General features: G+C 34.0%; 1 protein-coding gene across 1 annotated transcript; it reads right to left on the reverse strand.

Annotated features, from left to right (window-relative positions):
* Window positions 1-629: 629 nt before the first annotated feature.
* Window positions 630-15,770, reverse strand: LOC114732449 (acetolactate synthase 2, chloroplastic-like). Its single transcript, XM_028919729.1, is given in 3 exon segments — window positions 630-2,088; window positions 2,091-2,808; window positions 15,563-15,770. Coding segments are annotated over 3 exon segments (1,992 nt in total). The 5' UTR covers window positions 15,674-15,770; the 3' UTR covers window positions 630-925.
* Between the last annotated feature and the right edge of the window lie 1,441 nt (window positions 15,771-17,211).

A 17,211-nucleotide genomic window follows, 5' to 3' on the forward strand; every position in this document is an offset into this window, starting at 1 on the left:
AGGTTTTCTTTCTATTGTTTTTAATTTAAATTTTGTAAGGTTTTGCGGGTGAATACAAGCTGTTCATAAGACAGCTTTTTAATTGTAAATTAAAGAATACATGATCAATATATGAGAAAAATATTATTTCTTCTTATGTAAAACATGCTTATAAGTATTTATTTAAATGATTCTAAACAAGCACCACGTGAGAAAAAATTATAGCAGCATATCATCTGCACGTACCACACAATCCTGAACCTTGATGTTTAGTTAAAACACACACATAGTGAAACATATTCGGTCACAGGGTGCATATAAAATTCAATTTTCCAAACAATACGCGTACTTTTGATTTCAAAAAGATTAATATAATTTTTTATCCTTTATATTTGTCTTTATTTTAGTTTTGGTCCCTTAAGAAGTAAAATGACCCAAAATTTTATTAGATTATAAATATCAATATTATGAATGAAAAGAAACTTAAGAGATCAAAACCCATAATTTAAAATTTGAGGAATCAAAACCAAAATGAAAGCAAATTTCAGGGTCAAAATTTGTATTAACCCATTTCAAAATATCAAATTTCCAAGAACATAAAGGAAGATAATTTTTCCACGGTCCTGGTACGCATATTACATCAAACGATATGGATAATTCAGCTTCCCCACATAGGAGGTCCGTAAATACATTATTTACCTGAGAATCCGTACCACAATCACATGCTACTTTTAAACGCAAACATGCGGTAGAAAACAAACGAAGCATACACATAAAATCAACCAAAAGAACGATGCCAAACTGGCAGAATAGTACGGAAACTCTTAGTCTCTGATGCCAACATTTATAATACCATGTATATCATATTTCCTAGGTAAGATACTACGATATAACCAAAAAAAAGCAAACGAAAAGAAAAGTAAGATATCTTATATGGCTCACGAAATTACTTAGATGTTCTGCTTCTGCCATCACCCTCTGTTATCAGATCATTGAAGGTTCCATTACTAGGGATCATGGGCAGGACATGCTCTTGATGGGGAACAACAACATCAAGAAGATAGGGGCCAGGAGTATCCAACATTTTCTGAATTGCTGCTCTAAGGTCCTCTTTCTGGGTCACTCGAGCTGCTGGCACGCCGCAAGCTTCAGCAAACTTCAACATGTTTGGGAAGATCTCAGTCTCCTTAGATGGGTTTCCCATATATGTGTGAGCTCTATTAGATTTATAAAACCGATCCTCCAACTGAACAACCATGCCCAAGTGTTGATTGTTCAACAACAGTATCTTAACTGGGAGATTCTCCACCTTTATAGTGGCAAGCTCCTGAACATTCATTATGAAACTTCCATCGCCATCAATGTCCACTACGAGAGTGTTTGGGTTAGCCACAGCAGCCCCAATCGCAGCAGGCAATCCAAAACCCATAGCCCCAAGACCCCCTGATGTTAACCACTGTCTAGGTCTCTTGTATTTGTAAAATTGAGCCGCCCACATCTGGTGCTGTCCTACTCCAGTACTTATTATTGCTTCTCCATTTGTCAGTTCATCCAAAACCTGAATGGCATACTGAGGAGAAATTTCTTTCTCAAATGTCTTGTAACTTAATGGGAATTTGCGTTTTTGCTCGCCCAGCTCCTCTCTCCAAGCTTGAAAATCAACTTTATCTTTGATTCCTTTGCTCTCTAGCATCTGATTAATGGCCTTCAAAGCCAACTTCAAATCTGCACAAATGGACACGTGGGGCTGCTTGTTTTTGCCAATCTCAGCTGAATCAATGTCTATATGAACGATTTTAGCACGACTAGCGAAGGCTTCAAGCTTTCCTGTCACCCGATCATCAAACCTTACCCCAAATGCAAGCAACAGATCACTTTTATCAATGGCATAATTAGCGTACACTGTCCCATGCATTCCAAGCATTTGGAGGGAATGTTCGTCAGCAACGGGATATACTCCTAGACCCATTAAAGTACTAGCAACAGGGATTCCGGTGAGTTCCACAAATCGCCTCAGTTCTTCGCTTGAGTTCATGCAACCACCGCCAACATACAGAACCGGCTTCTTGGAGTCCAATATCAACCTCACAATCTGCTCTAAAGGTTCCAATCCGGCGACTTGGGAAGCCTCGCCGTGTATCCCGGCAGCTTAATCGGTTGGTCCCAGTTAGGAATCGCAAGCTGTTGCTGTATATCTTTTGGCACGTCGATTAATATTGGGCCTGGTCTGCCAGAAGTAGCTAAGAAGAACGCCTCATTCACAATCCTAGGAATATCGTCTACATCGAGAACAAGATAATTATGCTTCGTGATCGATCTTGTTACCTCAACAATGGGCGTCTCCTGGAACGCATCAGTACCAATCATCCTCCGAGGGACTTGCCCTGTTATGGCGATCAGAGGTACGCTATCAAGCAGTGCGTCAGCGAGACCACTGACCAGATTGGTGGCGCCAGGACCGGAGGTGGCGATGCAGACTCCGGGAAGGCCGGATGAGCGCGCGTATCCCTCGGCGGCGAAAACGCCGCCTTGCTCGTGGCGCGGAAGGACGTTACTGATAACATTAGAACGCGTAAGCGCTTGATGGATCTCCATTGAAGCACCGCCGGGGTAGGCAAAGACATCGGTAACGCCTTGGCGCTCAAGAGCTTCAACGAGGATATCAGCGCCTTTCCTGGGCTCGTCAGGGGCAAATCGGGAAACGAAAGCTTCCGGCTGGGAGGCGGTGGTCGTGGGGCCAGTAACGGAAGATGCGCGTGCTGGTTTTGCGCTTGGTCCGCATGGATTGGAGATGGAGCTGGATATCCGAATACCAGGTGAATGAACAGCCTTCTTCGAGATTGAATGAACGGGCAGGTGTTTCGTTGAAGTTGAAGGGAAAGAAGGAGAAGAAGATGACGATGCAGAGAAGAAGTGTTTAGGAGCCAAGGTCGCCATTTCTCACAGGTCGAAGTTGAATCTGAATCCCTGAATTTATAGGGGTGATCGAGAAACGCAACGGCGCCCGAGACGCTGAAGGTCCTTGAAATTACAGACTCAATTATTTTTATAAATTTTGATTTTTTTTATATGAGTTTTATTAATTTAATTAGTTTTTTTAGTTCCAATTGCCTATTAATTTATTTAATATATTTTATTTTGAATTATTATTTTATAGAGGTAAAATTATTATATTTTAGTTTAATTATGATTAATTGATTTTTAAAAACAATTAATGCTACTTTATCTTTAAATTTTACTTGTAGGTTCTTGAAAGATTCAAAAATTAAAAAAAAATTAAAAAAAAAGAAAAAAAAATAATAAGGGGACGTTTTGTCCCAACCTAATATACTACTCCTCCGGTTCTAATTATAAGACCCAATTGATTTATTTGAGGAAATTAAAAAAGTAAGTTAAGTTGGTTATTTATAATAAATAAGTGTTATCATTCTTAAAATATCCTTACTAATTAAGTATATTGGCTAAAACTATCATCATTAGAGGATTATCTTGGAAAAAATACATAAATATAAGAGACAAAATGGATTGGGGTCTTATAATTAGGACCAAATAAAAAGTCAAATGGGATCTTATAATAAGGACCGGAGGAGTAATATACTAATAATCATCATCTAAAGGGGGCGGAAGACGCAACACGCCGGGGAAGCACTATTCATCGTCTTCATTGGCGGCGTGAAACAGAGAGACGAGCTGGTGGAGGAGAAGCACAAGGAGCAAAGCGTGGAGAGAAAACAAAAAAATAGAGAGCGACAGCAACAGAGCGTGAGCAACCAAAGGAGGACCAGTGAGCGATGGTGCTTTCACCTTCTTCTTCTCATGGGCACGAACAGCTACAGCAGAGGGGGAGGAAGGGATTCAGCGTGAACAGTGTTCTTCCATGGGATCCTGTAGCAAAGTTCTGAATATGGCGGCATTTTTCACGACTAATCGTGGCTACAGCTATGTAATTCTCTAATTCAACAATAATGACAGGAATTCGGATCATGAAAGGGGAGTTTTAGTTACTTTAATTTTCTGTCCAATAATTGTTTAACAATTCCTAGGTCTTAGGATAATTATTCTAATTATTGGAAAATTTTGTATTGTTAAATCTGATTATCTGTGGAGATTACTGTGACTGAATTATTGCTTAGCATTTGATATTGGGCTGTTATAGTTTTGATTTCAACTATAATGTTGTGGTTATGACATTTGCATTGATTTTAGAATTAATATATTGTGATTTTTTAAGGTGGCTTGGAATTTTAGATCATATCGTCTCTTGCTAATTTTAATTCTATTGTTTTGGATTTAAGAGTTTAATTAAGCATTGATTTTTAGTATCCTTAATTCCATTTCACTATTCTGGTTGCAGTTAGTAAATTAAAATTTTGAGAAAATATTTTGTGACAATTCCAGATAGCTCGGTTGTTGGATTAAAAACTTAATTATAATTCTTAATTCATTGTTTTAACTCTCGTATCTTTTAGAGTGATGATTGCCTGCGTTGTTGAATTGGAGGATTGATTATTATCATTGTTATTCGTGTGTTTCATTTTCATTTCTTTTATCTTCATTTATTTCAATCATTTTTATATATAAAAAAAAGGGTATTTTAATTTCAATTTAATTCAAGATATTTAATTAGCAATTTTTCAAAATCAAAAATTCCTTTTATAGTTTAGATTACTTGCAATTATTTACTATGATTTAATTTTATTTTCGGCTCCTTAAAGTGAATACGACCAAGATTGTGCACTATATTACATTAATTCGGTTAATTTTTGGAGTAATCCCAAAGTGACAAATTAAGGGCAAGTTATCTTCAAGTGTTTGTGGTTTATATTCCATGTGTCTCCATCAAATTTTTGGGGGGAAAAATTATACTTCAAACAAGTTAATACATTTTAAATTTTAAGATAATTTTTATTGTGATTCATAAAAACGTGTTTTTATTGTATATATTGTATTTACGAGGTTTACTGCCAAATTTATACACATACACAAGCGGGAAAATGGTCTATTCCCGAAAAAGGAGTCTTTTCTTTTCCTTTTTCATTCAACCCCTTCTTCTTTTTCTAATTTTTAGATTAATATTTCAAGGTTTATATTTTAATTTTTTAAAAGCATTACTAAAATTTTAAATTATAAAATAAATAAATAAATAATAAATTCAAAATTATTAAAATTTAATGTTCAATTGTTTACAAATAAATTTAAAAATTTAAAATATTTTATAAATAAGTTTTAAAATAAGTAAAATACGAATCATTTTTTAGCAAAAAAATGAATCATTTAAATGTGTCAATTTAACTATTAGAAAACAAGAGATGAGAAAAGGACGGGATGGAAAGAGGAGAGATTGACTTGAGAAATTCTATTAACTGTTATGAAATAGAACCAAAAATGAAACCACAAAAGTAAAAAGATGAAGACAAGAGAATGAGATTGCTTTTGTATCTCTTCAATCTCATTCTCTTGTCTTCATCTTTCTACTTTTGTGGTTTCATTTTTTGTTCTATTTCATAACACGTTATCAACACGAGACTCTACCATCAGAATCCATGGCTCCTAGTTGATACACGTTGAAGTTTTGTTCGTTGAATGAAGATAGTTTGATCCGAACAGTTTGGTAAGATTTCTCCAATTTATTTAGAGGAAATGATGGTTTTGCATCTTAACCATACTGATTCATTGGCAACCAAATATTTTATTTATCGTATTGAGATATGAAAATTTTTATTTCTTACTTTTCTTATATTTTTATAATCCTACTATCCTTAAGACTTATTGATTTGCTATGATGTTTTTGTTTATCTATAAAATTACTATATATGATTATCATCTCTGATATTGGTTAATTGTTGTCTTGGAAAGTAGAATGTTAAACATATAAATGAATGGCTAATAGCCATTATATTCTTGATTTTGTGATTAGATGGCCAGAAGCCACATCACGTTTTGATAATTATTTGATAAAAGACCATCTTGTGGTAGTAACAGATGGCATGACAAGACTGTCACAATTTGATAATGTATATCAAAGTCTTGAAGATTGATGGTTAAAACCTCACGATACAAAAGAACTTTGTAGTTCTGAAAATTTTGTTATAGTCCGGAAGACTCATATTTGAGAAAAATGATGATATGCTATTGAAAGCAAGGAATATATCCATAAGAGTGATAAAGAATATGATAACATTGTATCAGTGGAACTGATAACTAAAAGGGCAATAATCTTGGGACTTGACTATTGAATCATAATAGCAGAATTAGTAATGGCCCTATGATCAATATGATAAAATTATTAACAACTGTTATAATATGACCAGAAGTCATATAGACAAATATGTATTAGTTCATTGAAAAGCAAATGTTAAAGAAAAATGGTTGTGGAATCAAAAAGACCATGTGATATTATGAAAATATCGAAGCTAATTTTAATGCCTAAAGGCAGTAAGTTGTGAAGAAAGATAGATATCCAAAGTATATATAAAAATAGAAAACATATAAGTATATGCCTAGAAGGCTATGTGTATAATGTTTAATTTTTATTGGTCTTTAAATTTATTGTGATTTGTGAGAAACAAATGTTATAAGAATTTGATATTGTAATATTGATAAGTGTGTGATATAAAACTAAATAGATCAAATAGACTCAAGAGTTACTAGTTATATTTTGTTTATTTATATCTTATTTATATGATCTGATTCAATATTAGTTTTGAATATTTTAAATGTATATAGTACGCTGATCAATATTGAAAAGTTTTGAACGTTAAGTACTTTACTTTTAAAAGTTCATTTTAAATGTTCTCCATCATTTTTGTGTGTTTTCTATGTGTCTTGTAAGTTAAATCTATGATACTCATAATTATTTGTTATTATGTTAATAATATATTGAAATAGAGTTGTCTTTCACACTCCCCCTTCATATTTTGAGTTGTCTTTCATATTCCTCTTAAATTATATAGTTCCTGAAGAACTAGATGTAATAGTATTAATATAGTTTCAGAAGAACTAATACTGATTTTTCTTTATGAGCAGACAAAGTATTGATAGTGAAAAATATGACCCATAGATCTATATCACAGCTTTGGTTCTCCAAAGAGTGTAAATGTTATAGTATAATTGGATCAAAGTCCATAACTATATATAAACTAGGAAGTACTTAGGCTTCCAAGCACAAGATAGGTTATTGGTTTTAACCTATTTTATACTAGCAGCTATTTATGAAATATATGAATAAATGAATCATATTTGAATGACTCAATCTTGAGGGGAAAAACTATTGAAATACAAATATGAGTTGATATTGGATATATTTTTCATATCAATTTCATAAATGGATATCATCAATCATATATTATATTGAAAAGTTTATTATTGGTAACGAAACATGATACAGTAAACCAGAAGTTTACTGATATAATTAGATTTATTGTTGGCATGACTTGTTTGATCATCTTAAACTATATAATTATTGAAGATTATGTATTAATATCCATTGAAGAACCAGAAGATTCTTCCGAATAGCCAACATTTTTAAGAATCCGTATGTGCTGCTTGTTCTCAAAGAAAATTGATTATAAAATATTACTAGTTATGTTTTGTTTTCGAATGAATCACTATATCTCTGGAAATATATATGGGCCCATTTAGAAGCACATAAGCCATACAAATATTTAATATTTGATAGATGCATCTATATAAAATGGTAAGATGTGTGATTGATATTAATTTGCAACCTGAAGTTTGCAAGATTATTTAGATAAATATTTCCAGACTATGTGATTCTCAAAACTTGATTTCAAAGATGCTAGTGAATTTATATATTAGGCTTTTAATGTTGAAAAGCCTGCTTAACAAATTGATCTAGCAAAATCATTTGTTAATGCCTCCGTGAATAGCTTGATCAATATTTATGAGAACAAATTTTTCCATTTTAGTGTTGGCATATTTGATATATTACAGCACTTATAGACATCAAGGCAACAAAATTCTCCCAATGAAATTGGCTTTTGGTCAGGAGTAAGATATTTTCCATCTAAAGATTGAAATGTACAATATTTATTCTTACCAATCTACCACAATGTACATAGATGGATATTTAAAGAAAGTTGGGATATGTTGGGTAAGAACCTCCTTCTTCTTGTTTGTTTTTAAATGGAACAAAATAATGTTCCTAAAAGAAGCAAATGGATTTAGGAGACTTATACTACATAATTAGTTGACTGTTATTTGACAAAGTTTTCCTAACATGAGGGGGAGAAATTGAGTAGCTGGAAAAGAGAATGCATGGAATGCATTATTACTATTAAATATAGATCCTCAAATATATTACTATGGACCAGAAGTTCATCAAAATTGCATTCATGAAATATTACAAAATATTTTACTGACTTGAATGAAAATTTTTAAATCTCATATTCCAGCTAAAAATGCTCCAATTATTTTGAATATTAAGACATGCCAGAAGCATGAGAGGTTAATCGGTTCCAATATAAATATCTTGAATAAAGAGGAGCATACAACTTAGAAGTTGTATTGAGGAGGCATCTACTCTAGAAGAGTGTCAATACATAACTAATTATAAAACCCCAGAAGAGGTTCAGGTACCTGAAAAGGAAGAAAGAGATCTCAACAAGTTATGTCACAAAAGAAAAAATGGAATCGAAAATGTAAGGTTGTCGACAATGATTTTTCATAAGAATATCACATGATAAAAAGAGGATCTTACATATAGATCTATCATACAAAGTAATATAAATTTGGCCAAGAAGAAAAGGAAAAGGAAAAGGATGTGATGAAAATATCATTTCAATATGTGAAAATGGGCCTGTAGTCCCAACACATGAAATATAAAGTTTCTATAAATATGGACGTTTATGTGAAAATATAGATTTTCACAAATGATTATGATGAAACATATTATTTTGTAGTGGATATAATTTTACATATTTGAATAGTTTGGCAATTATGAAATGTACTTGTTAGATATTATTATGACCCATGGATGAGGACATGAATAGTGAAATTTACATGATAATCCTTGAAGGATCAAAAATATGCCAGGAGCATATATAAGAAAATCTTTCAGTATATAAAATATTATGAAGATTAAAATAATTTCAGTATGTATGATCCATTTTATAGTTTTGAATCAAAATATATGAAATTCCCTAAAGAATTTCACTTGCCATAAGCATATAATTTAAGTTCTTGAGAACAAAGATTAAGTTAAATAAGTTGCCAGAAGCAATCAGGGTGTATGTGGTATAACCGACTAAGTAAATATCGGTTGAAAAAATGATATAAAAATGATCCAATTTGCCCATATATTTTTATGAAGAGATCTGAAAGTGAGTTTGCTATAATTGTTTATGTTGATGACATTATTAGAACTCCTGAAGAGCTTACAAAAGCTATGGATTGCTTAAAGAAAGAATTTGAAATGAAGGGTTTGAAAAGAACAAAGTTTTGTTTCGGATTGCAAATTGAATACTTGAGAAATGAAAATTTTTGTGTATCAAATAATTGATACAAGAAAGGCCTTAAAGTGTTTTTATATGGATAAATCATATCCATTATATACTTTGATAGTTGTGAGATTTGTGGAGGTGAATAAAGAACTTTATATATTTTGAGAAGGTGACGAAGAACTACTTGGTCCAGAAATACCAAATCATAGATTCAGAAGTACTATATCATATCTTATCAGTCATGCATGACATCACATATCATTTGCTGTTAACTTACTGGTAAGATATAGTTCTTCACCAAAACATTGGAATAGAATTCTAGATTCTTTTCTGATTTACATGCTGGTAATTCCAAATGGAGTATTTATCTCACAATATTCAAAAGATGGTGAAAGATATATCCAGCAAATTCATTCGAATAAAAATCTAGCAGATTTGTTCATCAAGTCACTTCCTATTACAATATTTAAAAAGTTTGTTCATGATATCGAATGTCACAGACTCAAGGATATCAATTGATGTTATCAGGAGGGGGAGTTAATAAACGCTGTACTCTTTTTTCCTTGTCTATGGTTTTTTCCCATTGGGTTTTCCTAGCAAGGTTTTTAATGAGGTAGCATCAAATAGTGTATCAGTGAATGTGTACTCTTTTTCTTCTACTAGGTTTTTATCCCACAGGGTTTTTCCTAGTTGAAGTTTTTAACGAGGCACATATATTATATAATGGACATCCAAGGGGGAGTGTTATGAATATTATAACATGTGGATGTCCATCTCCTCTTCTTCCTCTTCCTCTTCCTCTCAACTTCATCATCAACTCCCACTACTTCCACTAGGCATTAATCTTCCACTACTCCATTACCTTTCCACTATGCCTTTAATCTTGTAACTCCCCCCACTCATATTCATATGGTTTATTATCCACTATCTATCATTTAAGTACAAATGTAACTTATGTGTGAGACTATGCCTATAAATAAGGCATGTCATTGTATTGTGAGGTAAGTGAAGCAAGTGAAGGAATGCAATATCATTCTCTCATTTTCTTGTCTACTTCTCTTCTCCAATCTACTTTCATTGTTGGTTAATTTCATAACATTAACTATATTTTACTCATTTAGTTTGTTTATTTTAAAATTATTATTTAATTTTATGCTTCCCTATTTCTCAATTTGTATTGCCCATCTGGTCCTGGGGAAACCAAGCAAAAGGCCATGACTGATCGCCCATGGGCTGCTGAGCTTGATATAGAAAAAGGCTACGCACGGTCGGGTCTAAAATTTTTTCAACTATGCCTACCCAATAACATTTAACTATATTTTTTTATTTTAAACATAACACTTATTTTGTAATGTAATTTATATTATAAAACAAATTTTATGATTAGAATCCCAAGAGCAATTAATATTTATAATCTTGAAAATTTTAAATTACGATGATCAAAATGGCCCGAGAACTTAGAATGCTTAAAAAAAAAAAATTTCAGCATGATTTTCTCCTATTAAATATGTGAATATATTTTTAAAAACTTCAAATGTTATAACAAACTCTTTCAAATATTTTCAGTATTAAAACATGCTAAAATAAGTACTTAATTTAAATTATGATGAGGTCTCGATTTAATATCAACTTTTTTTAATAAAATTTTGAATTGTCATTTGCCCTTAAACAAAATATCAACGCAAGATTTTTATTCACTTCTTACAGCTGCGTGCGTGCGTTTTTTTTTTTTTTTTGGTGTGTTGGGGATCACATGTGGCTTGGATGAGTAGAAGCACAAAAGGCCAAAAAACATCAAAGCCTATGAAAGAATCTGTGAGCATACCAACAACAAAGAAAACAAAGCCCCGTTAAGAGATTAGATCTAGTAGAAAGGGCTAGTCTCTCGCAATATGACGAACTAAGGTTTGAATCTCCATTTAGAGAAGTGTACACATTTAGTACCCAACAGTGTCTCAAATAGGATTGCCTCCAACAGAAGGATACCCATACTTTAGCAAAAAAAGAAAAAGAAAAAGAAAACGATCGATATTCTTGGCGAGGCATCAATCACCGGATCAGGCCAAACAAGTGCTGATTACTTTGTTTTTTCTGGTGAATAAAATTTTAGGAAAGGGATTTGATTCACTAACAATCTAAAAACAGGACACTTAACTCTTGACACCAGCGCATCCTGCCCAACATTGTAGCTTAAACTGGGATTTATAGGCTGGAAGCTTTGGCTTTGGAAATGCCTCCCTTAGTGTCGCGACATGCTCTACGATTGAACATACCATATCAGTGAACGTGTCCAACCCTTTTACTAGCTAAACCCACGAACGAGGGGTATCAAATACTCTTATAGTGGTTCCATACGACATTTGTTGGAAAAAGATGGATGATATTTAGATTATGTCATGATTAATTAAATTTTTTTAACATTATTCTTATTTAAACTCGTTAACCACTCTTGTTTAATTGCCATGATATGACTAGAGACTACTTATAGACACAGAAGGTAGTAGGCGATTGTTACGCTTTTAACCATCTTCATGTCCCAGGAAAATCAAAAAAACATCTAGCTGGCCTTCGGTTGCAGGATGGCGGGCTACCATGTGGCAATGCCACGGCATGACGTCACTGCTGACGCATCATGTACCCCACCCAGTTGGCCTTCACCCGGGAATTAAGTCATTAACAATATTCTTAAAAAGTGTTTATATTTAAATCAAGATAAAATTCTTTTCATATATTTATTTTATATTTTATAAAATTATTTTTAAAATTATAGTTTGATTTATATAGAAATATCTCTTTAACTATCTTCTACTCTAGGTTTCAAGTTTCAAGTCCTAGTAAGGAGTAACATCTTCAGATATTGGGATAAACTACTTAAATATCACGAAAATGTTTGACATTTACAGAGGAAGAGACAATATTTGAAAGTTTTATATTTGGAAGCTTTTTTCTTTTTTTACCCTTATAATCCTGAAAATTTAGTTGTATAACAAAAATATTTTTACTATTATTTACTATTAAATTTGACTGTCAATAAATCAGAGCAGAAATATTACAAAATAAAACTTTTAAAACATATAAAAAGCCAAAAAATTTCAGGTGATAAATGCTCTTTCGCGGATACTTCCAAAATATTTAAACACATTATTCCTAAAATATTTTTGGTTTATCTAGTATTTTTGTAAGTGCATCTAACATACTTATCTGGTATATTGTAAAATCATTTCTTAAAAACTAATACAAAACCCAACTAACCCTTTTAATTCTTCTACTCCTTTTTCCCCCCTTAAATTTTAACAAATTAATGCTCTCTGCTCAGTAAGGAACCCCTTTTTTTCTTCCTGTTTGTTCTTTAGGAAATAGAATTTACACCATCCCTTTTTAAGAGAAGAGAAGACGAGTGTTGAGCGTCAACCAAACACTCCCAACAAGAAATTTTCCATTCTATCACTTCTAAACTCGGTGGGAGAGCGATGAGAGCGAACGAGTCGAGCGATGGTGAAAGTGGGTCGAGTGATGGCAATGGAGGAGGAAGTAACGTTAGTGGCGATCTCAATGAGGACGCAAACGAGATAAACTACTAGACAACGCACTTTTCCAAACAATACGTGAACTTCTGGTTTCAAAAAGATTAATATAATTTTTGGTTTTTTAAATTTATCTTTATTTTAGTTTTCATCCCTCAAATTTCAAACCAAAAGTTTTGGTCCCTCAAAAGATAAAATGATTCAAAATTTTATTAGATTATAAAGATTAATATTATGAATGAAAAGAAACTTGAAAGATCAAAACCCATAATTTAGAATTTGAAGAATCAAAATCAAAACGAAGACAAATTTTAGAGGCCAAAATTTGTATTAACCCATTTCAAAAGATCAAATTTCCAAGAACATAAAGGAAGATAATTTTTCCACAGTCCTGATACGCATAATACATCAAACGATATGGATAATTCAACTTCCCCACATAGGAGGTCCGTAAATACATTATTTACCTGAGAATCCGTACCACAATCACATGCTACTTTTAAACGCAAACATGCGGTAGAAAACAAACGAAGCATACACATAAAATCAACCAAAAGAACGATGCCAAACTGGCAGAATGGTACGGAAACTCTTAGTCTCTGATGCCAACATTTATAATACCATGTATATCATATTTCCTAGGTAAGATACTACGATATAACCAAAAAAAGGCAAACGAAAAGAAAAGTAAGATATCTTATATGGTTCACGAAATTACTTAGATGTTCTGCTTCTGCCATCACCCTCTGTTATCAGATCATTGAAGGTTCCATTACTAGGGATCATAGGCAGGACATGCTCTTGATGGGGAACAACAACATCAAGAAGATAGGGGCCAGGAGTATCCAACATTTTCTGAATTGCTGCTCTAAGGTCCTCTTTCTGGGTCACTCGAGCTGCTGGCACGCCGCAAGCTTCAGCAAACTTCAACATGTTTGGGAAGATCTCAGTCTCCTTTGATGGGTTTCCCAGATATGTGTGAGCTCTATTAGATTTATAAAACCGATCCTCCCACTGAACAACCATGCCCAAGTGTTGATTGTTCAACAACAGTATCTTAATTGGGAGATTCTCCACCTTTATAGTGGCAAGCTCCTGAACATTCATTATGAAACTTCCATCGCCATCAATGTCCACTACGAGAGTGTTTGGGTTAGCCACAGCAGCCCCAATCGCAGCAGGCAATCCAAAACCCATAGCCCCAAGACCCCCTGATGTTAACCACTGTCTAGGTCTCTTGTATTTGTAAAATTGAGCCGCCCACATCTGGTGCTGTCCTACTCCAGTACTTATTATTGCTTCTCCATTTGTCAGTTCATCCAAAACCTGAATGGCATACTGAGGAGAAATTTCTTTCTCAAATGTCTTGTAACTTAATGGGAATTTGCGTTTTTGCTCGCCCAGCTCCTCTCTCCAAGCTTGAAAATCAACTTTATCTTTGATTCCTTTGCTCTCTAGCATCTGATTAATGGCCTTCAAAGCCAACTTCAAATCTGCACAAATGGACACGTGGGGCTGCTTGTTTTTTCCAATCTCAGCTGAATCAATGTCTATATGAACGATTTTAGCACGACTAGCGAAGGCTTCAAGCTTTCCTGTCACCCGATCATCAAACCTTACCCCAAATGCAAGCAACAGATCACTTTTATCAATGGCATAATTAGCGTACACTGTCCCATGCATTCCAAGCATTTGGAGGGAATGTTCGTCAGCAACGGGATATACTCCTAGACCCATTAAAGTACTAGCAACAGGGATTCCGGTGAGTTCCACAAATCGCCTCAGTTCTTCGCTTGAGTTCATGCAACCACCGCCAACATACAGAACCGGCTTCTTGGAGTCCAATATCAACCTCACAATCTGCTCTAAAAGGTTCCAATCCGGCGACTTGGGAAGCCTCGCCGTGTATCCCGGCAGCTTAATCGGTTGGTCCCAGTTAGGAATCGCAAGCTGTTGCTGTATATCTTTTGGCACGTCGATTAATATTGGGCCTGGTCTGCCAGAAGTAGCTAAGAAGAACGCCTCATTCACAATCCTAGGAATATCGTCTACATCGAGAACAAGATAATTATGCTTCGTGATCGATCTTGTTACCTCAACAATGGGCGTCTCCTGGAACGCATCAGTACCAATCATCCTCCGAGGGACTTGCCCTGTTATGGCGATCAGAGGTACGCTATCAAGCAGTGCGTCAGCGAGACCACTGACCAGATTGGTGGCGCCAGGACCGGAGGTGGCGATGCAGACTCCGGGAAGGCCGGATGAGCGCGCGTATCCCTCGGCGGCGAAAACGCCGCCTTGCTCGTGGCGCGGAAGGACGTTACTGATAACATTAGAACGCGTAAGCGCTTGATGGATCTCCATTGAAGCACCGCCGGGGTAGGCAAAGACATCGGTAACGCCTTGGCGCTCAAGAGCTTCAACGAGGATATCAGCGCCTTTCCTGGGCTCGTCAGGGGCAAATCGGGAAACGAAAGCTTCCGGCTGGGAGGCGGTGGTCGTGGGGCCAGTAACGGAAGATGCGCGTGCTGGTTTTGCGCTTGGTCCGCATGGATTGGAGATGGAGCTGGATATCCGAATACCGGGTGAATGAACAGCCTTCTTCGAGATTGAAGAAAATAGGACGGGCAGGTGTTTCGTTGAAGTTGAAGGGAAAGAAGAAGAAGATGACGATGCAGAGAAGAAGTGCTTAGGAGCCAAGGTCGCCATTTCTCACAGGTTGAAGTTGAATCTGAATCCCTGAATTTATAGCGGTGATCGAGAAACGCAACGGCGCCCGAGGCGCTTAAGGTCCTTAATTGAAATTCTCAATATTAGGGCTTCATCGTTTGTGGTTTATATTCCATGTGTCCCCATCAAATTTATGGGGGGAAAAATTATACTTCAAACAAGTTAATACATTTTAAATTTTAAGATAATTTTTATTGTGATTCATAAAAACATGTTTTTATTGTATATATTGTATTTATGAGGTTTACTGCCAAATTTATACACATACACAAGCGGGAAAATGGTCTATTCCCGAAAAAGGAGTCTTTTCTTTTCCTTTTTCATTCACCCCCCTCTTCTTTTTCTAATTTTTAGATTAATATTTCAAGGTTTATATTTTAATTTTTTAAAAGCATTACTAAAATTTTAAATTATAAAATAAATAAATAATAAATTCAAAATTATTAAAATTTAATGTTCAATTGTTTACAAATAAATTTTAAAAATTAAAATATTTTATAAATAAGTTTTAAAATAAGTAAAATACGAATCATTTTTTAGCAAAAAAACGAATCATTTAAATGTGTCAATTTAACTATTAGAAAACAAGAGATGACAAGAGGACGGGATGGAAAGAGGAGAGATTGACTTGAGAAATTCTATTAACTATATTTTACTCATTTAGTTTGTTTATTTTAAAATTATTATTTAATTTTATGCTTCCCTATTTCTCAATTTGTATTGCCCATCTGGTCCTGGGGAAACCAAGCAAAAGGCCATGACTGATCGCCCATGGGCTGCTGAGCTTGATATAGAAAAAGGCTACGCACGGTCGGGTCTAAAATTTTTTCAACTATGCCTACCCAATAACATTTAACTATATTTTTTTATTTTAAATATAATACTTATTTTGTAATGTAATTTATATTATAAAAAAAAATTTATGATTAGAATATTAAGATTAATTAATATTTATAATTTTGAAAATTTCAAGTTACGACGATCAAAATGGCCCGAGAACTTAGAATGCTTAAAATTTTATTTTTTTGGGCATGATTTTCTCCTATTAAATATGTGAATATATTTTTTAAAAACTTCAAATGTTATAACAAACTCTTTCAAATATTTTCAGTATTAAAACATGCTAAAATAAGTACTTAATTTCAATTATGATGAGGTTTCGATTTAATATCAACTTTTTTTAATAAAATTTTGAATTGTCATTTGCCCTTAAACAAAATATCAACGCAAGATTTTTATTCGCTTCCCACAGCTGCGTGCGGGCGTTTTTTTTTTTTTTTTTTGGGTGTGTTGGAGATCACATGTGGCTTGGATGAGTAGAAGCACAAAAGGCTGAAAAACATCAAAGCCTATGAAAGAATCTGTGAGCATACCAACAACAAAGAAAACAAATCCCGGTTAGGAGATTAGGTTTAGCGGAAGGAGCTAGTCTTCTATAATATGACGAACCAAGGTTTAAATTCCCGTTAGGAGAGATGTTCACATTTAGTGCCTAACAGTACTTCGAATAGGATTGC

The sequence above is a fragment of the Neltuma alba genome, unplaced genomic scaffold (genome assembly GCF_004799145.2).
Source record: "Neltuma alba isolate B1F8T4 unplaced genomic scaffold, ASM479914v2 tig00012912_pilon, whole genome shotgun sequence".
Taxonomy (NCBI): domain Eukaryota; kingdom Viridiplantae; phylum Streptophyta; class Magnoliopsida; order Fabales; family Fabaceae; genus Neltuma; species Neltuma alba.